General features: G+C 36.9%; 1 protein-coding gene across 5 annotated transcripts in view; it reads left to right on the top strand.

The window, feature by feature from the left end:
* LOC150077751 (cell adhesion molecule Dscam1-like) overlaps positions 1 to 27,925 on the top strand; it is a 351,950-nt gene that overhangs the window by 287,949 nt on the left and 36,076 nt on the right. For 4 of the 5 annotated variants that reach the window (XM_090385498.1, XM_090385494.1, XM_090385495.1 and 1 more), the window contains exons 23-25: positions 7,541 to 7,693; positions 17,655 to 17,755; positions 18,367 to 18,445. In XM_090385498.1, the coding sequence (XP_090241624.1) occupies positions 7,541 to 7,693; positions 17,655 to 17,755; positions 18,367 to 18,445 (333 nt within the window). Of the gene's footprint in view, positions 1 to 7,540; positions 7,698 to 17,654; positions 17,756 to 18,366; positions 18,446 to 27,925 lie in introns of those variants that run through there. The other variant, XM_090385497.1, reaches the window with a different exon arrangement.

Raw genomic sequence — 27,925 nt, forward strand, 5'->3', positions numbered from 1 at the left:
ATTAACAACCCTGCCAATCTTTGTATCATCTGCAAACTTGGACATTAAGCCTGATATACCTTCATTGATAAATATACAAAACAACAATGGACCCAGCACTGAACCCTGGGAGACTCAGCTAATAACATTAGTCCATGTAGAGCAGTGTCCATTTATTACCACTCTCTGCTGTCTCCCGCTTGACCGTCCCTTTATCCATTGCAGTAACTTGCCCTTAATGCCATACTGCTCCAATTTGTACCGCAGTCTTCTGTGTACAATAGTATCAAAAGCTTTCCTGACATCCAAGTATATGATTTAAAAATTATTTTTTGCATCCAGTTGCTTTGTGACCACATCATAGTATCCATTCAAATTGGTCAGACAAGATTTCCCCTTAACAAACTCATGCTGTGTCTGAACTGTTGTTGTTGTTGTTGTTATTTGGTTTTTAGGAGCATTAGCAACTAAGGCCATATTGCTCCGGGATATGCGGTCGTCATTCCCTGACCTTTCCGCATCCTCCGTATTTGGTGGTGACGGGCTCGAACCCCGGTCTAATCAAGAAGCGTGTGCTACGCACTGCTGCTCCTTCCCACCTGGCTACGGAGGCACTGTGTCTGAACTATAACTGCAGTCTTCTCTAGATGATCCTGTATTGCTTCTTTAACCAGTGACTCCATTATTTTTCCCAGAACAGAAGTTAAACTAACAGATTCATAATTACTCGTGTCACCCTGGGATTCTCCTTTGTGAATTGGGGATACATTTGCACATTTCCAATCTGTGGAGACCTTCCCTGAATCCAAGGATGCTCTCATAATTATGGCTAAGGGTTTGCTTACTTCCTTACTGCCTCCTTCATTATAACTGGATAGATTCCATCTGCCCCAGATGCCTTTTTTATGTTTAACTTCAACAATTTCTCTTCCACTTTGCTCTCAGTTATTACAAAATCACTTAGCTCCCTGTTAGAGTTTTATAAACTTCTGGCATTTCCCTCCTTCTTGAATAACTCATGTGTGAATGCAGGTGCAAAATACTCATTCAGTTTATCAGCTACTTGAGCAGGATCATCAATAGTCGAACCATCTATGTCAAGTGGACCAATCTGATTCATCCCCTTCCTTCTAGGATTTACATAAGCAAAGAAGTCCTTGCTGTTTTTCTTTGCGTTCTTTGCCAAAGATTTTGCGTAATCTGTCTTCGCCTGCCTAACCTTCTTTGTGACTTGATTACACACTAGCTTATATCTGCTGTAGGCTTCTGTGTTGCCTGATAATTTATATGCATCCCATGCATTTTTCTTCTCTGCCATGAGCCTCATTAATTCTTCCAACATCCATTTAGGCCTGAACCTTGTCCCTGCTGGCAAAATTCCTGTACATCATTGACAGATCCCTGTGAGCTGTCCTAGCAGCTTGTCTGCACTGCTCAGAGAACTTCATGTCAGATTTACAATTACCCCCATTTTTTTTTTAAATACACTACCTACCTATTATTTTGGGAATATTTCTACCCAGATGCAATTCTTCACATTTATCAATGTTAAACATCCATTGCCACTTTTCAGTCCATCAACATAATTTATCCAGCTCTTTTTTTAGTAGAAAGGGTTTGTGCATAGTATTTTTTTTTTCTCCACTGCAGGAGAAAAAGGTTTTGCAAAAATGGCAGAAAATAAAAGGAGAGGAGACACAGCGGAAGAGACCATATTATAACTTGTTTGTAATAAGGTCCTGGGTTTTTGTTCTTTCACAATAAATAATTTTCTCTTGAAACATCCCATAACTTCCCAATTTTTAGCATGCAAAAAAAAAACATTAGAATTTTTAATCTTATTATATGAAAAATAGTGTAAAATATTAAAAGCAAAAAGTAATGAATAAATAGATGAAAATTTGCATTAGGATATAGTAATAGTAGTATTAATGGAGGCATGTGATGTAAGAAAGCAAGCATATGAGCTTACGTAGCATCAACCAAAAAAAAAAAATTCACACATCTATTTCCTCTAATAGTTAGTTTGTCCAGTTCCACCTTGAATTTATTTAAGCTATCAACTTCCACAACAACAGATGGAAGTTAATGGATGGCAGAACTTAAGCCTTTCTTGGTAAGAGGACCCCTTCATTCCCTTCACTAATCTTGTTGCCCTTCTCTGTACATGCTCAAGCAACTCAACATCCTTCCTAAAATGGGGCCACCAGCCCTGTACACAGTACTCAAGGCTTGGCCTGACCATTGCCTTATACAAAGGCATACCTCCTTTTCCCTACTAGAAAAATTTCTGAATATTATTGACAATACGCCATGACCTGCTCAGGCAGCCTGTCTGCATTGCTCAGAAAACTTCATACCTGACTGCACAATTACTCCAGATCTTTTTCATTTTTTACCACCTTAAGTGTCATACCAAACAGTTGGTACTTTCTCTGGGATTACTTCTATCCATATGCAGTACTTTGCATTTATCAATGTTAATTAAACTTCAGTTACCACTTCTCAGCCCATCTGCCCAACTTTTCTAGCTCCTGTTGCAGCAGCACACTGCCATTACTGTTATTAACAACCCTATCAACCTTTGTATCATCTGCAAACTTGGACATTAAGGCCGATGTATCTTCATCAATATCATTGATAAATATACAAAACAACAGCGGATCCAACACCAAACTCTAGGGGACTCCACTAATACATTAGTCGAAGAAGAGCAGCATCCATTAAGTACCACTCTCTGTCTTCTCCTACTCAACCACCCTTTTATTCATTGTAGCAACTTACCCTTAATACCATACTGCTCCAGTTTGTGCAGTAGTCTTCCATGTGCAACAGTGTCAAAATCTTTCCTGAAATCCAACTATATGATTTAAAAATTATTTTTTGCATCCAGTTCCTTTGTAACCACATCATAGTATCTAATCAAATTTGTCAGACAAGATTTTCCCTTAACAAACCCATGCTGTGTCTGAATTATTACTGCAGTCTTGTCTGGATGATCCTGCAATGCATCTTTAACCATGACTCCATTATTTTCCTCAGAACAGAAGTTAAACTAACTAATCTGTAATTACTCGTGTCACCCTTAGATCCCCCTTTGTGAATTGGGGAGGGATACATTTGCACTTCTCCAGTCTATGGGGACTTCTCCTGAGTCCCAGTATTCTCTCATAATTAGGGCTAAGGGTTTGCTTACTTTCTTTGCTGCCTCCTTTAATATAACTGGATAGATCCCATCGCCATAGGTGCTTTCTTATGTTCAACTTCAACATAAAATCCAACATAACATTCACACATGGGGAGTTATTAAGGGAGGAAATTGCCAGAAGTTTATGAAACTGTAACAGGGTGCTCAGTTATTACAAAATCATTAAGCACTCTGTTACAGTTTGATAAACATCTGGCATTTTCTTAATAACTCCTCATGTGTGAATGTAAATGCAAAATACTCATTCAGATTATCTGAACAGGATCATCAACAGTAGAACCATCAATATCAAGTGGACCAATCTGATTCAGTCCCTTCCTTCTAGAGTTTATATAAGTAAAGAAGGCCTTGCTGTTTTTCTTAGCATCCTTTGCCAAAGATTTCTTGTAATCTGTCTTTGCTTACCTAACTTCCTTTGTGACTTGATTACAGACTAGCTTATATCTGCCATAGGCTTCTGTGTCACCTGATAATTTATATGCATCCCATGCATATTTCTTCTCTGCTACGAGTCTCATTAGTTCATCTGACATACGTTTTGGCCTAAACCTTGAACAATATTTCTTAATCGGTATGAAAAGCCCAATAGTATCCATGATTAGTTCCTTGAATGCTTTCCACTTAGAAGTTGCTGTTGGTAACATCACTTTGTCGCACTGTACAGAATTTAAAAACTGTCTGAAACCACTGTAGTCACCTTTACGGAAGCAGAACCCCTTCCCTTTACCCCTGATGGTAATTATATCTCTCTTTTTTTTTTTTTTTTTTTTTGTTTTTAGGATCATTAGCAACTAAGGCCATATTGCTCCTGGGATATGTGGTGGTCATTCCCTGACCTTTCCGCATCCTCTATATTTGGTGGTCATGGGCTCGAACCCCAGTCTAATCAAGAAGCATGTGCTATGCACTGCTGCTCCTGCCCACCTGGCTATGGAGGTGCCATATCTCTAAGTAAATCCCACATCGGTACACTGCGATCACTGCCACTTGGTAGTTCCTTTATCTGAAATTCTTTATACACGATAATCACTGTTGATAACCAGATCATGAGTATTACCTTCTCTGGTTGCCCCTGAAATGTGCAATAGAATATATGCTGGTGTTCAAAGAAAGTGCATCACCTCTTAAAATTGCAATTGTCATCCAAATAACATAAGTATATGGCAATATTTCTTACAGATTACATCAGATAAGATTGACACGCGTAGGTGATGATATAATATTGCATCAACTGTTACTTTCAGCTGTATAAGCATGCTCTGCATGAGTTGCAGTCATTCCTTGCTTGTGTCAGGATGGTGAGTTATGTGCAGTTGACGCCACAAAGAAAGAGTGCTATTGTTGCTTTACGTGAGGAAGGATGCTCTTCCCGTCATATTGCTTATAGAGTGTCTTGTAATCAGTCGAAAGTGGTATATTTCTTTACAAATTTAAGAATACTGGTTCTGCTGATAGGAAAAAGGAATCGGATGCAAATGAGTCTCTACATCAAAACAGGACCGCATTTTGAAGCGCTTATGCCTTAAAAACCGTAAAGCTTCTTCATCTGAGCTCAAAAGAGAATGGGAAGAACATATAGGAGTGGTAGCAAGTGCAGCAACAGTCAGAAGATGCCTCTTCAAAAATGGACTTGTAGTCCATCTTCCTAAGAAGAAGCCCTTCCTCACACAAAAATTAAAAAGTCCCGATTAATTTGGTGTAAGGAGCATGTCAAATGGACCCCCGAGCAGTGGAAGTCAGTTATTTTCTTGGATGAGAAGAAATTCAACCTGTATGGCTCTGATGGGAGACAAATGATTTGCCGTAGACGTGATGAAGGATACCATCCAGACTGTATGGTGTCTATAGTGAAATTCCCTACCAGCCAAATGATATCGGGGTGCATATCACAGAGTAGGTCACCTGCAGTTTATTAAAGGTTCTGTAAATCCCAACGGATACCTGCCTATATTGGAAGGCAAATTACTGCCAACCATTAGAGACCATTTCAACCTGCCAAGTAACTGCATCTTTCAGGACGACTCTGCTCCTTGCCATTGGGGGAAAGCTCATTTTGAAATATTTTGAGAGCACCTGTCAAATATTACTTAGCTTTGCCTTAACTATTAATAAATATCTTTTGTTTATATTTCTATTTGTGATGCTAGTCATTAATGTAACATACCATTGCAAAAAAAGGGTTAGAAATGTGAAATTCCTAGGTGATGCACTTTCTTTGAACACCAGTTTATCTATTGCATCCTATTTTTGAATTTCTGATTTATTAAAATTTTATATGATATTGCTTTTCTCATAAATAAAATATGCATTTAAAATATTAAATTATACAGTACAGGTAAATCATGTACTGTATAATTATAGCTATTGTGTTTATAGTACATATTTTTATTTATTTATGAGAGTTAGTAAAATAAAGCAGAAATTTCTGTTTCTGTATGTACAAAAATACAAAAGAACTTATTTGAACAAATAATGGCTCTTTTAAAATAAGTTTGAGCAATATTCATTAGCATGAAATTTTAGTACAATGAAATGATTCCTGTTCTCCCCCAGAAAGTTTTTTGTAATGTGATTTTACTCAGTTTTATATACTGAAAATGGATATGTGCTTATTATGATATGACATAAAATGTTATATGGTATGTATTGCACTAGATTCTAATCCAGTTGTGGCAAATGCACTAATTTTTTGAGTGTGTATTCTGTATTCTTTTCAGAGTTGTGTTTACTTATTTTATGCTTTCAAGAAATTATTGACTAGTCATCTATTCACTCTCTTTGACCATTTTTGGCAAATTCCATGTAAAAGTTGGAGAATGCCAAATAATTGCTCTTTTGACTTCAAAGGAATTTGATCACATTTGACATAAACAGCTAAATATTTCCCCCTCTTCTTTGGTCTAATTGGATGGCCAGTCTCACTTCTGGTTTCTCATTTGTGTGATAAAAGACTATCGGTTTTTAAACTTCTCACCATTGCTAATTATAGTATATTTTACTCTGCTTTCCTACTTGACAAACCTTGTGTTGCACCCACTAAAGCTAATAAAATGTCCATCTTAAGCTGCTTTAATGTCAATCTCCAGATCATTCTCCAGTAGGAGCAGATAACTTTGTTAATTTAAAATCCCAACATTGTCTTGTCTGTTTTAAAATGGAATCTGTTCCCTCTGTGCTTACTTTCAATAATACCAAAGTTATTTCAAGAGAATACATGGAATAACTTTAACCACCTTTCTTGGCAACAAACATCAAAATATCTCTTTCTTTTTTGTTCACAATATTATTTTGATTTCCAACAGATATGAACTCTGTGCAAATCTTGTCTTTCCTCAACATGCAATACTGCTCCCACGTTTGGGACAGCATCCTTAAAAACCCCTCTGAAAATCTTGGCTCTGGTCCAAAAGAGAGTGTCAGTCTAAATGGTAATCCATAATTGTCTCACAAATTCACTGTATTTTCTAATACACAATGTTACTTCTACTATTTACTTTTTCTACAGATTTTTATTGGTAAAGTTCTTCTGAACTGGCAACTGTAATTTTACTAATTTATTATAAACATTATAAACCATTATAAACATGTGCAGAAACCAGAAGGCATCTTCACAGTTCAGCATCAGCCTCACTAAACTAGTTTTTATTTATAAATTGATTCATTCATGTCATCTTCTTTTCTGGAATAGACTTCTTCTATGTGTATTACTTGAAAATTTCATTTTATAGAAATTCATTATTGATAAACATTTGTAAAATATTATTCTCATTATGTTTAAATTAGGTTATTCAGTCTTGATCTGCAGGACAGCCAGCAAGCTAGTAGGGCTTTTTCTCTTAAAGTAATTTTAAATATATATATTTTTTAATTACATTGCATACTTAAGTGCTGAGAACTAAATTAATGCAATACAAATTGTCAGATGTATCCAACACAGTGTGCATCATGTTTAATTTTTAATTTATTCACTGCCAATAAGTTTCATCTGACTATGCAACCCTTCACCCATCCATGATATCATGGTGTCACCAATCTTATATCTAGCATCACCATACAAAATAAGAAAATAACTAACTTGGAAACAAATGGTTAATTGCATTGTATATATATATTAGAAAAATAAATAATTATACAAAATAATGAGACCATATCCATCTTTGATAGACTCTTATAATAATAATAATAATAATAATAATAATAATAATAATAATAATAATAATCACGAGAAGAGAAATGAACTGTTATTCAGAAATGAGTTGTTTCATTTTCTGTAGAACAGAATCATATGATTCAATATTTTGTAATGTGCAGTTGTTTCACTTAAGAAAATAAGTTTGAATTTCAAAATATTAGATGCTCAAGGGAGAAAAGGAAGACCTAGTGAAACTGTAGGACTCTCTGATTTTTGTCAAAAAGGAACAAAAGAACAAGAATTATATGGAAAGGCTTCCTATTATTCATCACCTGCCCGCAAACCTTTGGCAGCAGCATCTGTCAGCAACCATAGTAGGTATAAAACAATATTTTTGCCTTTCATTTCTCTCTGATTTTTTTTTATTTCAATTGTAATAGACATTTACACAGTTAAATTCACATACACATTGCAGGGGGGAGAAAAATTTATTGTTATGATTTATTGTATTATTTTTATATTTTGTGTTCTTACTCATCAAGATTATTCCAACCCATGAAGCCACCTGAATTCAGTATATAAAGAAGATATCTGAGGGCTACAAAGGTAAAGTGAGTATAGTAGTATAAAGACATACAGGTTGTACACAGTTATGTACATGTCAATAAGATTTATTCAAACAATTTATAATGAACAATTGTTACATACAGACATGTAGACTAGTCATTTAAATTTAACCTGTATACTAATTGTGTTGCTTCACAATATGAGATTAATGCCTTTAGATTTTACAAATAGTAATAACCACTAGTGCTGCTTCAGCAGAGAGAGATAGAGAGAGAGAAGGTTAAATATGACTGTCAATGAGAGATTATCGAAAAAAAAAAAAAACTCAACAAGGTTGTTTGTTCAGGCATTTTCAAGGAGCCCTGTTTCCATAATAATAATTTTTTTATAGAAACAAGTTACATAGCTACATGGACCTGTCTTGAGAAAGCTGGTTTAAATATCTTAATCCATATACTATGTTTTGTATTAATAGTATACAATGAACAATTACAAATGATATCAAGAAGTTTATTCGAGGTTTTGAGTTGCCTCCAAGGTTGCAGGATGTTATTATTTTTGGAAATCCTTTATTTTTATGTTTTTAAGAAATTCTGTTTGGAAAATGAATGGTTAGTCTAAGAAACAGTTTTGATGCAGGTGACCTAAATCAGTATCAATCAACACTCTTAATAACATGGCCAATTTAAACTTTAAAAAATCATTAACCTATATTTATATATATTAATCATTAAGATATACAGTACATTAAAATTTTAACATGTACTATCTAACATGTATTAAGACAATTAAATGAAAAATATCTTGTTAGAAAAAAGAAGTTTTTAATATAGTGTATGACCCACATGGGTATAATGGCATCAGTTATCCTCTGGGGGATATGTACAAGTTTTTAGTATGTGGTGACTGGGCTTCTTGTTCTGGCTCTCAGTTGGTTTTCTCCAAAAAAGTTCACATGTTATTCTCCTAAAACCGCTATTGTACTGACCGTGCTTTGCGACACAGAATGATGCAGCTCATCTCCAAAGAATTGCCACAATGCAAGTAATGCAGCATTGTTCAAAATGTCATAGATAGCTGCATTCATGGTTTCATTGATGACAACTAATGGACAAAGTCCAAACCACATAAAATAAATGGTACTATCCTACTACCACCACAAAACCTCATTGTTGGTGAAATATTAGTCTGGGTGAGACTTTTCTTTGGGTATGTGCTACTCAGATGCATTCAGCTGATGCTTGGATTATGTAGTTCTGTTCAGCACTCCACATCACATTTTGTCACTGCTGTAATGTCCATTCTCTGCACTAGAATGGGCAGTGATGCACATTGCTGAGAGATTTTGACTTACAAACAGCTGTAAAACCATGGAAACCCATTCTGTGAAATGTTATTTCTGATGCTTGTTGGTCTTACACTTATTCCAATTCTATCAACTGTCTCTCAGGTCTGCTCATTTGTGATTTTTCCTCTCACCATTTGTTTTATCTGATGCCTTTTGTATCCTTATTTTAACTGGCATTGCCATCTACCTGTTATGTGTCATCTAGAATTAAGTATTAGTATTAGCAGTAAAGCAAGTTCATGAAGCATTGGGGAAAAAAATCTTAAGAGTAGCTAATGTCAGTTTTCCTCACTTCATTTCCTATTTCTTTCAAGTATTTATTCAATCCCTCTTTCAGTTTAGATAAATTTTCAACTTCTACAAGAGTAGGTGAAAGTTTATTCCAACATTTAATCACTATTTAAATTAAGGAACATTTTTGTATACTAAATTTTATTACCTATTCTACATTTTTATAATTATGCCCTCTCACCTCTCAATTTAAATTTATGTCCTCTTGTGTATGTTACTCAGTGTAAAGATGCCCTCTGTGTTTAGTTTGTTCATCCCTTTTAAAGCTTTAAATGTCTCTTGAGGACAATATTTTCTTTATAAAATCAATTTTATTTCTATAAAAATACTCCATTATGCTCTTAACCCATCTTTCTAATGTTCACATCTTTGCTAAAATGGTATTTCCAAGCCTGTATGCAATATTTAAGATGCTGCCTAACCATTTCTTTATATAATGGAATAATCACTTCTCTACTAGCAAAGTTCAAATATATCATTGGCAACATCACTACATTGTTTAGAAAACCTCATATCCCATTGCATAGTAACTTCTTTTTCATTATCTACAATCTTGAGTTTGGTACTCTAGTATTAATGCTACTCAGATGCAAGATCTTACATCTTCCAGTATTAAAACTCAATGTTTCTCAGCCCAAATAAATAATTTATCTAGATGTTGTTGAAGTAGCATATCCTGCTTACTGTTATTAACCCACCCTGCTCACCTTTGTATTATCATACAAACTCAGATATTAAACTTGATATACCTACATTGGCGTCAATAAATATTAGGAACAGTAAGAGGCCCAGCAATGAATCTTGTGGAACTCATTCATAATGTTAGCCCACAAAGAGTAGTGGTCATTTATAACTACTTTGTCTCTACCACTTTACTATCCGTTTATCCATAGTAGAAACTTGTCCCTAATACCACAGTGCTCCAGTATATACAACTATCATTCATGTGGGACTGTATCAATACCAAGCTTACTTCTCAGGAGTAGAGTGTCCCAGTTTATGTTGGAGTCTGTACATTTTAATGATTAAAATATACAGCAAATTACAAAAACTTAACTTATATTTTAATCATTAAAATATATATTCAAAAATAATTTAAAATAATTATAAAACTTTTCAAGACTGATTTCAAATCCCTTTACAGTTCACAGATTTAAAAATACTGGCCTAGATGGCAAGTCATATTGAATTATTAAATATAATTATATATACCAGTCAGAACTATAGGTTGGAACTACTTTTGGGTTGTGATGGAAGCCCACGTTATGAATTTTTATAAGTTTTTTTTTTTTTTGTTTGTTTGTTTAATGTTGATTTTCAGGTTGAAGTGCATGAGCCTTTAAATATTGAGCAGGATCATGAATAGTTTTGTAGTAGAATGATATTGAGAAGGAATTTACTAAAGTTTTAGAATAAACTTCCTTTCTGCAGTTGACCACTTCTCTCCTTGCAGAATGCAAATCAGGCATGAACACACATAATACACTAGTGTAATGTGGTCTAAGATGTTGATGTGCCATAAAGCTAACAACATTGTTCGAAAATCTCTATCGAACTTCCCTAATTGTGATTTTAAAAGAGTAATTTCCTTTGCAGGTTAATTCCATTAAGAGAACTACCAACTGATGTACTCTTACACCATGATTAGTACCTTTGTTAACAGCATTGCATTCTGGAATTTCTGCCAGTTAAGTGTGCTACTCTCAGTGATTGGGATATCCAGGAAAGAAAAGGAGGGAGATGATGTTAAAGAAGAGAAATTTAAGAGAGCAATTAAATCACTCTCTTATGATGTCACATTCTTTCCCTTTTTTTTCCTGGACACCATGATCATCAAGAAGAGTAGTGCATGTGATAAAGGCACTGGTATGAGTTCTGGAATATGATGCTGCTAATAAAGGTAATAATTGAAATTAATTGTGTATCAACTGGTAGTTGTCTGTTGGACTTTATGTTTATTTGTCTTTGACCTTCTATCCCTCATGCACCTAAATGGATGAGAGCTATTTGCATGGTCCCCTATTAGTGCCTTTTTTGTTTTTATTTTTTATGAAAATTAACTATTAGGTTTTTTGTTGAATTAGAAATGAACTTTTATTATGATTTACATAATTTGTCTCATTCCTCATTTCTTGAAGTTTTTTGTGTATATGTTTTTTTGCTTGTTATTTTATATTCCACTTCCTTTGATTGTCTAGTTTTTCATCCCACAAATTTACATTCTGAAATGCAAATTTCAATAAAATACAGACAATGGGTATAGTGAACCAAATTAACCAGCTCTATAGTAAAAAAGCATTAGCATTAGCATTAGTAGAGGCATACGATGCAAGAAAGCAAGCTTATTCAGCATCAGCCAAAAAAAAAAAAAAAAAAAAACCCACTCCCATTTCACCCCTCCGTTCGTTCGAAATACCTGTCCAGTTGAGCTTTAAATTTGTTTAGGCTATCAACTTCAACAACAAGTGATGGAAGTCGGTTCCACCAACCAACCACCCGCTGGCCAAAGGCAAATTTCCGCACATCTATCCGACATCCGTCCTTCCTCAATTTGAATTTATGCCCTCTGAGGTGATTATTCTGAGAAAGATGAAGAATCCCATTGGCATTGAGCATGCTCAAACCATTCAAGGCCTTATACACCTCTATCAGATCACCTCGCCGGTGCCTAGTCTCCAGACTCTGTAATTTGCAAAACTTAAGCCTTTCTTCGTAAGAGCAACCCTTTGTTCCATTTACTAATCTTGTTGCCCTTCTCTGTACCCGTTCCAGCAGCTCTACATCCTTCTTGAAATGAGGCCTCCAGACCTGTATACAGTACTCAAGATGTGGCCTAACCATTGCCTTATACAAGGGAATAATCACCTCCTTATCCCTGCTAGAAAAATTCCTGTATATCATTGACAAGACACCATGAGCTACTCTTGCAGCTCGTCTGCACTGCTCAGAGAACTTCATATCTCCCTGCACAATTACCCCCAGGTCCTTTTCATTCTCCACCACTGTCAGTGCAGTACCGCAGAGTTGATACGTTGCTCTGGGGTTACTGTTTCCCATATGTAGTACTTTACATTTGTCAATGTTAAACTTCATTTGCCACCTCTCAGCCCATCTGTTCAACCTTTCCAGATCCTGTTGCAGCAGCATAGCGTCAGTAGTGTCCTTAACGACCCTGCCAACCTTTGTATCATCTGCAAACTTGGACATTAAGCTTGATATCCCATCATCAATATCATTCATAAACACCGAAAACAACAACGGACCCAACACTGAACCTTGAGGAACTCCACTAATAACATTAGTCCACGTTGAGCAGTGTCCATTGATTACCACTCTCTGTCTTCTGCCACTCAACCATCCCCTTATCCATAGTAGCAATTTGCCTCCAATGCCACACTGCTCCAATTTGTGCAGCAGTCTTCCATGTGCAACAGTATCAAAAGCCTTTCTAAGATCCAAATATATAATATCAAAGTTATTCCCTGCATCCAGTTCTTTTGTGACTACATCATAGTATCCAATCAAATTGGTCAGGCAAGACCTGCCCTTAACAAAACCATGCTGCGTCTGAGCTATAACTGAATTCTTGTCTAGATGATCCTGCAGTGCTTCTTTAACCAGTGCCTCCATTAATTTACCTGGAACAGAAGTTAAACTAACAGGTCTATAATTACTTGTGTCAGCCTTTGATCCTCCTTTGTGAATTGGGGTTACATTTGCACATCTCCAGTCTATGGGTACCTCCCCTGAGTCCAAAGAAGCTCTCATAATTATGGCTAGGGGTTTGCATACTTCCTTTGCTGCCTCCTTTAATATAACTGGATAGATCCCATCCACCCCAGGTGCCTTTTTTATGTTTATCCTCAACAATCTCTCCTCCACTTTCCTCTCAGTTATTACAAAATCATCCAGCTCACTGCCAATGTTTACTTTACCTACATCATTCTCCTTCCTGAATAACTCCTCATGCGTGAATGTAGATGCAAAATACTCGTTTAGATTGTTAGCCACCTGAGCAGGATCCTCAACTGTTGAACCATCAATATCCAGTGGACCAATCTGATTCATCCCTTTCCTTCTCGAGTTCAAGTATGTAAAGAACTCTTTTCTGTTTTTCTTTGCATCCTTTGCCAAGGATTTTTCGTAGTCTGCCTTTGCCTGCCTAATCTCCTTTGTGACTTGGTTACAGACCAACTTATATCTATCATAGGCTTCCATGTCACCCATTAATTTATATGTATCCCATGCATTTTTCTTCTCTGCCACATGTCTCATTAGTTCATCTGACAACCATTTAGGCCTAAACCTTGAACAATATTTCTTAGTTGGTATGTAAAGCCTGGTAGCCTCCAAGATTAGTTCCTTGAATGCTTCCCATTTAGAGTTTGCTGTTGGTAACATCATCAGTTGGTCCCACTGTACAGAATTTAAATACTGTCTCAGACCATCATAGTCGCCTTTACGAAAACAAAAACCCTTCCCTTTACCTCTGATGGTAGTTACCTCCTTGAGTAAATCCCACTTCAACACACTGTGATCACTGCCACCTAGTGGTTCATTTATCTGCAGGTTCTTAATGCACGAAGAGTCACTACTGATAATCAGATCAAGAGTATTGCTCCCTCTTGTTGCCTCACGAACATGCTGATGTAGAAAACAATCATCCAATAAATCCACAAAAGCCTTGCTAGTGTGCGAGTGACCAACCCACAAATTCCAGTCAATATCTGGGAAATTAAAATCCCCCATTATAAGACTCTCTGATTTACTGGCCCACTCTATTTCCCTGTACAATATCTTATTATACTCATCAGAGTCATTAGGCCTATAGCACACTCCTACTCTCAATTTTGATTTCCCTATGCTTATGTCACACCAAACTGATTCGGCACTGCCCTGTCCATCGATGTCAACTGGCTTCACTTCCTTGGACTTTATGTGTTTCTTAATTAATAGCATAACCCCTCCTCCCCTCCTGTCCTGTCTATCCTTTCTATACACATTGTATTCCCCAAATTCCAGTTCCGCATTACTTATATCTGTGTGACACCACGTCTCTGATATCCCAACAATATCTGCCTTTGATGTTTTGAGCAATACCTCAAATTCATCAAATTTATTTACCAAACTCCTAGCATTGGTGTACACGCAGGTATACATGCACCTGTTTCTATTCTTTGCTACCCTAACGCAACCCATGTGTTTACTTGTACCGCAATGACTACCAGCAGTCTCTGAAATATCCTGCATCTTGTTTTTCAGACTTCTGCTCATATCAATAGAAGCAGTGCAAGAATCACTTCCACCTCTGCCAGTGGCTACTGTTAATCTATTAGTCCTTGTATCCCCCCCAACTAGCAGTTTTCCGACCCACCTAACACTGCCTCGACAGCATCAGCAAAAATTCTTGCACCCTTTCTATTTAAGTGTATCCCATCCCTGTAGAAGCAATCTCTCCTGTTAACAAGTACAGTCCAGGCTGAAAAAAATTCTACCCCTTGAGCCTTGCACAATCCCTCCAGGGCCGAATTGATCGACAAGGCTCTCATCATATACTCCCTCCTATCGTGTCTGGGCAGAATTGCAGACACTTTCAAGTTCAACCCTAATTCACGGCTTTTTTTCAGCAGTGACCTGTACTTGCTAAGTAATTCCGCCGGTCTCCTACTCTTAATATCATTCGTGCCAACGTGTACAACTATATCACCTTTTGTGCCCTTAAAAGATGATATCCGCTCTACAACGTCATCAACCTTTGCCCCTGGCAGACATACCCTGGTCCTATTCCACCTATCCTTTTTACAAAGCATGTTCCCCGTTTCCCTGACAATAGAGTCACCAACAACTACTAGTTCCTGTGGGACCAGCGCATTCTGCCTAGGGGGCTGCTTCTGTGTTGCCTGATGACCAAGTGCAAGCTCTGGCGTTGATGTGGGCAGCTGAGAGCTTGATGGGCCCCTCAATTTATTTCCTTCGAGGGCATCCACCCTGTCCTTCAAGCTCTCATAAAGGCCCATAACAACGCTGAGTTGTCGCCTGATTTCCTTGCACTCCTTACATCGTGCACACACAAAGACATCCCCCTTGGCAGTATCATGTCCCGTACCCAACTGCTCCGCAAACATCAAGCAAACAGTGCATTTTAATAGACTGTGATTCAGAGGGCAACTGGCCCCCTCAGTTCTCCCCTGAACCACAGCACTCCCATTAGCTTGAGCCTTTTGCTTTGCTGCTCTGGTTAGAGTCATGATTCCAATTTAATTCAATAAAATTAAAACAAAAATTAAATCCTTAAGTTATATTATATATATATATATATTGTTTTTTTTTTTTTTTTTTTCGGTATCTAGTGTTCCCTTTATACAACTTCCGTATCACGTGTAGCACTCTAGTTATGTATTAATTATTTGTTACGATTAAGTCGTTATATATATTTATAGAGTTAAAAATACAATTTAATTGACAATGAAGTTTATCAAGATTAATAGATTTACTGAATAATTGACAATATTATATTATGCACTATACTATACAAAGCTAATGCTATCGAATTCCGGATATGCTGTGTCGCGTTTCAGTAACGAGTGTTATCTACGAAGTCCCTTTATATAACTTCCGTATCAAGTTATGTATTAATTATTTATTTTTACTAATTATTTATGTTCCGTAACCTATGTGGTTATATGTATAGTTAAAAGTACAATTTAATTGCCAATGAAGTTCGACAAGATTAATAGATTTACTGATTAATGTTCACGTAACAATGGCGGCTGTCTATGAACGGTAAACACGTGTATTTGATACCCTTTCCGATACTAAGTAATACCTACAAATCTCTATCTAAGTTACTTTAACTTTAAGTACCGTAAATAGGAATATAAAGCTACTCTAGAAATAAGTTAATATGTCAATTTAAACTAATAAAGCAGAAAATAAATCAGAAAAAACTTCTCTGTTCCAGTAGCGGCAGAAAGGCACGTCCGTACAGGAAACTCTCGCCCTCAAGCTAGTAAAGTAAAGTAAAGTAAAGTGCAGCCATTATCAACCCACTGCAGGATGGAAGCCTCCTCAACAATTCATGTTGAGGGAAATGGACCATAATCTACCACGCTGGTCCAGTGCAGGTTGGTAGATTGACCGTATTCAGCAGTCAGGGGCTTGAACCCCGGTCTACTCAAAGAGCGTGTGCTACTGCACTCCCGCTCCTGCCCACTCGGCAAGTAAAGTAAGCTAGTAAAGTAAAAGTAAAGTAAAGTGCAGCCATTATCAACCCACTGCAGGATGGAAGCCTCCTCAACAATTCATGTTGAGGGAAATGGACCATAATCTACCACGCTGGTCCAGTGCAGGTTGGTAGATTGACCGTATTCAGCAGTCAGGGGCTTGAACCCCGGTCTACTCAAAGAGCGTGTGCTACTGCACTCCCGCTCCTGCCCACTCGGCTACGGAGGCCGTTAGCACAAGGATAATTCAGTTATTCATCTATGATGGGTGGAAGGATGGGTAAATTATGTTTGCTGAATGAGAGATGTTATATATGAATTGATATAAACTCTAATTAGTTACAAAAAAACTATTGATGCCATCATTCATGTGGGATCTGTAAGGTGCTAACTAAACATTTTTTTTTTTGTAATCCATAGTAAGTTGAAACTAAAATAGAAAGTATTGCATCATAATTTTGAGAAAACTGGTAGGAAAGGTATGTATAAGGATATGACCTTACTTCTAAATTCAGAAAAAAGAGAAATGGCACTTTTCAGATGCCATATTATTCATGAAAGGTTAATCAAGGCAGGAAGGCAAACAAAAGGCAAAGTTCATACTTTTGCAATATAAATAAAAACGCACACATTGTTTTTGGAATTCCCTCAGTGTGTAAATGTGCAATGAGAAATGGCACTTGTCAGATGCCATATTATTCATGAAAGGTTAATCAAGGCAGGAAGGCAAACAAAAGGCAAAGTTCATACTTTTGCAATATAAATAAAAACGCACACATTGCTTCTATTTTCGGAATTTCCTAAGTGTGTAAATGTGCAATTTTAAAATTAAAGTACTAGTTAGAAAGTAATATTGTTTATTTTTTTGTTGATGTGTCAAATAATGTGAAACTAATTTATTTTCAGCTCGGGAAGATGCTCACGAGTATGCTGAACCATATGCAGCAATGGGAAATCCAAGGTGTATAGTAGATGAGGGAGACTGCAGAGCATCACTATCTGTTCCAGTGAGTCACAGTTTTTGTTTATATTTATTTAATATGCTGATTTTACATAAGTAAACTAAAACAAAAATAAATATCTGAAACCCATAATATTGCAAATTATTAAGCAATCCGTTACAGTATGGAAAGTATTTTTATAACTAATAATAGGAATATGAGTAATGAAGTTATACAATTACGTTTTGTTTCTCAGACAGTGAGCAGGATTCACTTATTGGTTATTCTAGGTCTGCATAACACGCAAATTTGTTTGTGAATACCACACTTATACAGATATTACACATGATATTCCCAAAACAACTAATCAGCATTTTGTTTAGAGTTATATAGGGTAAATAATTTGAAGTATATTTACAGTTATAATTTTTTCCTATTTGTGTGAATAAGAAAGTGATTTACAGTATTGCACTGGTTCTTGATAATTCTTTTCTTTTTTTTTGTATTGGTTTTCAGGTATCATTAGCAAAATATCTGTAAGACATGCTCATCCCAGTATCATTAGTGAGCCATGGTTATTGTTTTGTTGTGTTAAAAATATTAAGGCTTTTGTAGACATTTGTTTAGGGTGTTTTCTGATTTTATATTTTTCTGTTTTTTTTATGCCTCCACTATAGCCAGACAGCGATCGACCATATGCTACAATAATGAGAAGTCCTGCTCGTCCAGGATCTTATTTAGCAGCATTGGCCCAAGGTATTCATATGCTTATTGTATTCAAAATTTATATTTAGCATAATTACATTACAAACAAAGATATAAAATAATTAATGAAAATCTAATCTGTTCGTAAAAAGTACAGTGCCAATGCACCAAAACTTGGTGATAGCATGTATTCTATGAGATGTTTTTTCTGATACCTTATTTATTGATAATGCAATTTTTTGACTTAATAATATCATCCTTTATTTTCATATAATAAATATAACTATAATTAATAACTTGATGAAAAAAGTTCATATGGGTATTGTTTGGGAAGCACTTCCCTTCTGAGAGTTAACTGTTTTCTTTTTTTTCATACACTTATGGTAGGGACACCTGTCAAATTAGATATTTTTTTATTAAAATAATTAATACACACTACTTATAGTGTGTATTAATTATTTACATCTACAACCGAGCACATGTTCAAAATGGCCTTGAGCAGCAGTACATGTCTCAGACTAGTTCAGAGCATCTTCTCATAGATTGTTGAACAAATTCAAAAATTCCTGGAGTGTTTTGAATTGTTTGACTGCCATATATGATTTGTTCTGAGTAACTTGTACATTACAAACTAGGATAGTATAACAGCCTCAAGGCATCCCATAAGAAGTACAGCAGATTTAAACTGGGAGACTGTGCAGACTTTTCTGTGCAGAAGTACAGCAGATTTAAACTGGGAGACTGTGCAAGCCAGGATGCTAATTGAAAAATTCTTCAGTAATGGGTAAAAAATGTGCTGGAGTCATCTCATGCATTGTACACACTTGATAGTGTATTTCTAACAGAACTATTTTTCAGTAAAACAGGTAGTTTCTCAAAGAAATGCCTGTAATGTTGGCAATTAGCATTGGTGGCAGGAGAAATTTACCAGTCAGGTAGTCACCAATGATATCAGCCCAAATGTTCCAATGAAACTGCTGCTGATGCTGAGACTGGGTGATAATACGAGGATTTTCCTGTATGTATTGGTGATTGTCGTGAAAATTCATAATGCATCTCTTGTGAATTGTAATTCACCTGTGAAAAGTAGACAAAAGGAGAAAACAATGTTTGTATACTACTGCTTGTAGATGAAATTCATCTACAAGCCACTACATCTTCATGTAATCTTTAGAGGTCTGTCCATTACATACATCAGGGTGTTGAACATAGCTTTAAAGGCCTTAGCTTTGATATAGCCAATGATCCATAGAAGGAGAAAGAAAAGCTTTGGGATCACTTAATAGATAGATGCAGTGGAATTTGAACAGAAAGTGCAAAAGATGCTGTTACTCTGAATTTTTTTCCAAATGTAAGAAACATAGCATATAATATGATAAAATGATTTAAACCTAATTTACATCCTTGCTAACTGGCCATGGCTCATTTAATGCAAAACTCAATCAGTTGGGTATTTCTGATAGTACTACATGTTATTGTGACTGGAGGAATCATGGGAGCATGTTATGTGCTACGGTCAAGAATACACAGACCTAAGGCAAGATTTGATCTCTGCAGCCTGTAGTTTAGTCAAACTACAGGAGGGCAATGAGAATTATCTGATTGCAACTGAGGCTGATTTCATTGCATTTCAAACTTATGTTAGGTCAGTATTTCAAAGGCACCGTGTCCTGCTATGTTACATAGAATTCAGGAAAAAATAGAGGTTCAGAATGGAAAAGTAATCATTGGAATAGATATGGATATGTAAACTGCTCTTGTTGGCAGTTTCTTATACTGCACTCTGACTACTGATCTTTCATGTCACTGTTCTGCCTTGTGACTTCTGATTTTTTGTTTTGTATGACTTTTGCTGCAGGATTACTTCATAGAATCTGCCTTGATCTAAGGCAAATTAGCTGATTAATTGCAAATTGTTTATACAGTTTTGTGTTGTGATGTGATGATTTCACTATGTGCAGGTGTGCTGCACCTACCACATGATGTCTGAACTGCTACACTTGTGACACTATTCCTATGACACTTGTGACTGAACTGCTGTTCTGATGTGAGTTACTACAGTGCCATAGTGTAGCTCTCTTTATGCTGCTGACTGACTGAACTACAGCATGATCAAGGGACTTCTTGTGCTAATGACTAAAGAATGTGAGTTACTACAGTGCCATTTACTACAATGCATAATACAGCTCTTTGTGGTGCTGACCGACCGAACTACACTATGATTAATGGACTTCTTGTGCTAATGACCATAGAATAGACTAAACTGAAGCTTTGGGTACCAAAATGAAAGGAGAACAGATTAGGATGGATCATGCATTTCCTTGTTCTGCTTGTGACTGAACTATTACAGTGTTAAGATGTACACTGTGCTGCCACTTTATTAGGTACACCCCTGCTGTGCACACAAATGGTTTGTCCCACAACGTTGCAAGCCACATGACCATAGTTGTGGATATAAATGCAGCAGAACAACCTTTCCTAGTATCAGTTAAGTGTACAAACCGTAGCAAGAATGGGGAAAAGAAGTGATCTAACAGACTTTGAACGTGACATGGTTGTAGTTGCAAGATATGCTGGACAAAGCATCTCTGAAACGGCAGTTCTCCTGAACTTTTCATGCACCACATTTTCAAGGGTGTACTGAGAATGGTGAAATGAACAGAAAACATCCTCTCAACGGCACTCCTGTCGAAGAAAATCACTTGTTGATGAGAGAGGTCAGAGGAGAATGACTAGAATTGTGCAAGCAAACAGACAGGGCACAATGTCGCACATCACGTCAGAATACAACCTTGGTGCGCAGAACAAATCGCAACTGACCACTAGTTGCACTTTGTCGCGAATGGGCTATAACAACTGATGACCGCATTGCGTACCTTTGTTATCAATGAAGAACAAGAGAGCATGCCTCCTGTGGGCACAGCAACACCAGCACTGAACTATCGAGGATTGGAAAACGGTTGCTTGGTCTGACGAGTCGAAGTTCCTGGTGCATCATGTTGATGGAAAGCTCAGAATTTGGCGAAAACAACATGAATCCATGGACCCGTTGTGTCTGACGACTACTGTGCAAGGTTGTGGGGGCAGTGTTAGTGTGGGGAATGTTTTCTTGGCACACACTGGGTCCATTAATACCCATAGATTCACATCTGAATGCCACATCGTACCTAAACATCATTTAGGTATGATGTTAAGTGAATCCATTCATGTTGACAGTTTATCCTCAGTCAGGTGGTTACTTCCAGCAGGATAATGCACCGGTGCACAAAGCCCGAATCACTATGGAATGGTTTCAGGAACATGACAATGACTTTTCTTTGCTGCAGTGGCCCGCTCAGTCTGCGGAACTCAATCCTATTGAACATCTTTGGGATGAGCTGGAAAGGGCTGTTCACTGCAGGCCTACACCTCCATCGAATCTCAAGGAACTGAGTGACACACTCATGTCTGCATGGTACTCCAATCCTGCATAACGTTTTCAGCATCTTGTTCAATCCATGCCTAGACGAATTCAGGCTGTTTTGAAGGCTAAAGGAGGCTCAACACACTACTAGGTAGGTGTACCTAATAAAATGGCAGCACAGTGTAGCTCCCTGTGTTATGCTGTTTGTTATTTGGTTTTTAGGAGCATTGGCAACTAAGGCCATATTGCTCCGGGAAATGCGGTGGTCATTCCCTGACCTTTCCGCATCCTCCGTATTTGGTGGTGACAGGCTCGAATCCCGGTCTAATCAAGAAGCATGTGCTATGCACTGCTGCTCCTTCCCATCTGGCTACAGAGGCACCCCTGTGTTATGCCATGATATGACTGTGTATGCTACTGGCTAACTGATGTGTCCAGTGTGCTACTGGCTAACTGATGTGTCCAGTAGCAGTAACTAATGATATTATTCATCTGAATTGTATGATATTATCTGTACAATATTATAAATAGGTGGCAGGGTTGCCAGAAAAATTGGCTGGGACTGCCTAGTATAAAAAATAAATTTTAAAAAATGTCCATAAATGAATGACTGTTTTCCATTTCAGTATTACAATACTGATTATTCATGATAAAGGTAAAAAATAACATGTGGATTGAAAATAGCAATATGAATGATTCACTTACAGGTAACCTGTAACTTCCAGACAACTCATAAACAGAACAATTGATGACCCACTTTAATAACAGCTACATTTCCCAGGAGTAGACAGAGTTATTCCAAAATTTGCATACATGTGCAGTGATGTCAGATATGCAGATGATTCAGATTTAACTATTTATTTTACTTATTGGCATGCATATGTACTTTCATTCTATGCAAAACACAAAACAGCTATAACTCAGAAGGAAAGTGGCTCTAGACATTCCACATGAATTTTTTTCTTCCCTATGCTCAATAGAACACATTCTCAAAGTTTGATGAAGGCTTTCAAAAACACTGTTTTCTGTTTTCTTAAAATTTGACTTACTAACCCCTTCCTCTAAACTCTAGTTTGGAGGGGTGGAGTTTATTAAGCAACATGGAATATGAAAATATGCAGACTGTACACAGACTTGCAACGTGCATAGCAGTTATCGGAAATAACAAGACTGGATTAGATTTGCATTAAAATAATTACCACTTTTATTATAATCATTTATAATAAAATTGGTAATTATAACACAGATAATTTATTATATAGATTTTTTTTAATCACTACCAATAATTTATATTAAAAAAAAATGTGAAATTATTTATTTTCCACTGAAAGTTCCCATCCTTGTAATTCAAATTCATGTGCCTTGATCAGAATGCAGATAAGGATAGAGATTATTCCTTCTTATGAATTTATTACTACACCTATACATGTTTTGTGAATTCTTTTCTAATGAAATTTTGCTTCTCAGAATCTTATCTTGCTTTTATTTACTACATTTTATAGTAACAGAATATCTGTTTGTTCCTCATTTCTGTTATTCGTTGTAACCCTTATCTCTGTGTGATGTGGTGCACAGAGATATAAGGAATGGAGAATTGGAATTTGGGGGGGGTACAATGTTTACAGAAAGGATAGATAGGATAGGAAGGAAGGAAGGAGGGGTTATGCTGTCAGTTAGGAAACACATAAAATCTAAGGAAGTGCATCCAGTTGACATAGATGGACAGTGTAATGTTGAGTCAGTTTGGTGTGACATAAGCACCAGGAAAGCAAAAAAGAGGGTAGGCATTTTTTATAGGCCTAATGACTCTGATGGGTACAGTGAACAATTATACAGAGAAATAGAGTGAGCCAGTAAATCAGAATGACTTATAATGGGGGATTTTTAACTTCCCGGATATAGACTGGAACTTGTGGGTTGGTCACTTGCACACTAGCAAGGCTTTTGTGGATTTATTGCAGGATTGTTTTATACAGCAGCATATTCGAGGGGCAACCAGAGGGAGTAAAACTCTTGATCTCGTTATCAGCAGTGATTATTCATGCATTAAGAATTTACAGATAATGGAACCACTAGGTGGCAGCGATTACAGGGTGCTGATGTGCGATTTACTTAAAGATGTAACTACCATCAGGGTAAAGGGAAGAGTTTTTGCTTTTGTAAAGGTAACTACAGTGGTCTCAGAGATTTTTAAGTTCTGTACAGTGGGACCAACTGATGATGTTACCAACAGCAAATTCTAAATGGAAAGCATTCAAGGAAGTAATCTTGGAAGCTACTAGGCTCTTTGTTCCAACTAAGAAATACTGTTCTGGGTTTAGGCCCAAATCAATGTCAGATGAACTAATGAGACTTGTTGAAGAGAAGAAAAATGCATGGGATGCATATAAATTATCAGGCGATACAGAAGCCTATGGTATATATAAGCTGGTCTGTAATCAAGTCACAAAGGAGGTTGGTAAGCAAAGACAGATTACGAGAAATCTTTGGCAATGGATGCAAAGAAAAACAGCAAAGACTTCTTTACTTATATGAACCCTAAAAGTAAGAAGATGATCAGATTGGTCCACTTTATATCAATGGTTTGACTGTATATGATCATTCTCAGATAGCTGCCAAACTAAATGAGTATTTCGCATCTACATTCACACATGAGAAGTTATTCAAGGAGAGAGGGCCAGATGTTTATCAAACTCAAACAGGGAGTTAAATAACTTTGTAATAATGGAGAGCAAAGTGGAGGAGAATTTGTTGAAGTTAAAAGGCACCTAGGGTGGATGGGATCTATCCAGTTATATTAAAGGAGGTGGAAAAGAAAGTAAGCATACCATTAGCCATAATTATGAGAGCATCCTTGGACTCAGGGAAAGCCCCCCATGCACTGCAGATGTGAAAATGTATCTCCAATTCATCAGACACATCATGGGTTTGTTAAGAGGAAGTCTTATCTGACCAATTTGATTGGATACTATGATGGCCACAAAGGTACTGGATGCAAAAAATAATTTTGATATCATATACTTGGATTTCAGGAAAGCTTTTGATACTGTTGCACATGGAAGACTACTGTACAAATTGGAGCAGTATGGCATTAAGGACAAGTTGCAACAATGTATAAAAGGATGGTTGAGTGGGAGAAGACAGAGAGTGGTAATAAATGGATACTGCTCTTCGTGGACTAATGTTATTAGTGGTGTCCCCCAGGGTTTGGCATTGGGCCCATTGTTGTTTTGTATATTTATCAGTGATATTGTTGAAGGTATATCAAGCTTAATGTCAAAGTTTGCAGATGATGCAAAGGTTAGGAGGATTGTTAATAACAGTAATGACAGTATGCTGCTGCAACAGGATCTGAAAAAGTTGGTCAGATGACCTGTGAAGTGACAAATGCAAAGTACTGCATATGGGTAGCAGTAACCTCAGAAAAATGTACCAACTGGGTGATGTTACACTCCTTCTAGGGGAGAATGAAAGAGACCTGGGGTTAATTGTGCAGTCAGATATGAAGTTTTCTGAGCAGTGCAGACAGGCACCAGAGTCATGGGATCTTGTGAATGGTATACAGGAATTTTCTATTGCCGATAAGGAGGTGACTATCCCCTTGTATAAGGCAGTGGTCAGGCCACACCTTGGGTACTCATACAGGTCTGGAAGATTCGTTTTAGGAAGGATGTAGTGTTGCTAGATTGAGTGCCGAGAAGGGCAACAAGACTGTTGGGAGAACAAAGAGTGCTCTTACAAAGATAGGCTTAAGTTCTACCAATTGCAATGTCTGGAGACTAGGCACCTGCTAGGTGATCTGATTGAGTTGTATAAGGCCTTGAATGGCTTGAGCAGGTTCATTGCTGATGGGATTCTTCCTCTTGCTCAGATTACAAACCTGATGAGGGGGCATAAACTGAAATTGAGAAAAGACAGTTGTCGAATAGATGTGCAGAAATTTATTTTTAGCCAGCGGGTAGTTGATTGCTGGAACAAACTTCCATCTGTCATTGTGGAAGTTGATAGCTTAAATAAATTCAAGGCAGAACTAGACAGACATTTGGAACAAATGGATGGGTGAAATGGGAAGGGTTTTTTTTTGGCTGATGTTGTTATAAGCTTGCCTTCTTGCATCATATGCCTCTACTAATGCTAACCCCTTTCAGTTTCTGAAAATTTTCAGGTCTTAAAACAAACACGACACTCTCTGCTTTCTTTGCTAACCTAATGGTCTCATGCAGCTTGGCTTCCACAGTTTTCAACAAAGGATAAAATAAGCATACACTTTCTTTTTGCTGCTTCTTTGCTTCCTTCAGCTAACTGAATGGTCTCATACAGCTTTGCTTGCACAATTTTCAGCAAAGGTGATAATAGTTAAATCAGTGCTTATGTAAAATAATATTTTTGCCCAACAACATATAAAATTATAACATAACAGCAGTTAGAATTTATATAGTTTTGATATTGTATACTGCAATTAAGTTCCAAGAAATTCTTGATAAAATAAAACACCCCTTCTTGCTGTAACTTTTGAATGTGTGGATGTATGTATGTGTAATAAACATAAATAGATATAAATAAATGTACAAGGGGACATTTATAAATGTACCTGAGGAGAGTTGGGTTTACAGCTTTCTCCCTACAGGAGTTTTTAGTTCATTGGCTTTAATGGTAAGAGGAGGAGCATCTATATCTGATTATTATTAATAGAAGAATATTGCTCCAAACTGAGTTGAAAAATTATGATCATATTCTCAAGCTACCCTTCAATCTCTGTGAATTTGAAAATATGGTATTCTAGATTGCTATGGTGTTCTTTTAGACAGATAGCCTTTTATGGCCTGGCTCACATATACCTTGTTACATTAGCATGTTAAACAATAAAATTGGACTCTTATTAACAGACATATTATCTGGGAGTGGTGGTGTCGGGGTGGGGGGAATAGTAGTTGAGACATTTCAATTTTTTTGTTGTTCACCATGCAGTAATACCAGTTACTGCATGGTGAACAACATAAGTCACTTTGAAATCAATCAAAACCATTCTCCTCAGGTTTCCAAAAATAAGAAAATAAAAATATAAAAAAAAATTCTACCAGCTGCCTTGAAATAATATTAGCATTAGCAGAGACATGCAATGCAAGAAAGCAAGCTTATGCAGCATCAGCCAAAAAAAAAAAAAAAAAAAACCCTCCCATTACACTCATCCATTCACTCCAAATGCTTATCCAGCTCAGCCTTAAATTTATTTTAGCTATCAACTTCCACAAGAGATGGAAGGCTGTTCCAGCAATCAACTACCCACTGGCTAAAGACAAATTTCTGCACATCTATTCTACAACTGTCTTTCCTCAGTTTGAATCTATGCCCCCTCAGGTTCTTAATCTGAGCAAGAAGAAGAAGAATCCCATCAGCATTGAGCTTGCTCAACCTGTTCAAGGCCTTATATACCTCTATAAGATCACCTCTCGTGTGCCTAGTCTCCAGGCACTGCAATTTTCAGAACTTAAGTCTATCTTGGTAAAAGCACCCTTTGTTCCTCTCACCAATCTTGTTGCCCTTCTTTGTACTTGTTCTAACAACTCTACATCCTTCCTAAAATGAGGCCTCCAGACCTGTACACAGTATTCAAGGTGTGGCCTGGCCATTGCCTTGTACAATGGGATAATCACATCCTTATCCCTGCTAGCAAAATTCCTATATATTATTGACAAGACTCCATGACCTGCTCTGGCACCCGTCTGCACTGCTCAGCAAACTTCATATCTGTCTGCACAATTACCCCCAGGTCTTTTTCACTCTCCACTTCCCTGAGTGTAGTACCATTAATATGTGCATTAACTTTATAATTCTTGCTTATGCTTTAATGCATATTGGCAAGAAATATTGGAGCCTGTTTCATTGACAAAAAATGCAATGAAAATCTTAACCTGCCATGTGGGGTTGATCAGACCTCCCAGACAATATTTCAGCAATTTGTGCTTTTCATCTATTCCATCCACAGTGCTGAAACTCCTAATAGCTGTTTTTGAAAATATTTACTTTGATTTCTCCACTGAAATTCAAGAAATCTCTGTTAATTTTCACACAATTAAGAAAACTTCAGGAATTAAGTTAAAACTAATTTTATGTACATGTTGAGTGGC

Source organism: Mastigoproctus giganteus, chromosome 11, assembly GCF_048544385.1.
Source record: "Mastigoproctus giganteus isolate SK-2022 chromosome 11, ASM4854438v1, whole genome shotgun sequence".
NCBI classification, from domain to species: Eukaryota; Metazoa; Arthropoda; class Arachnida; order Uropygi; family Thelyphonidae; genus Mastigoproctus; species Mastigoproctus giganteus.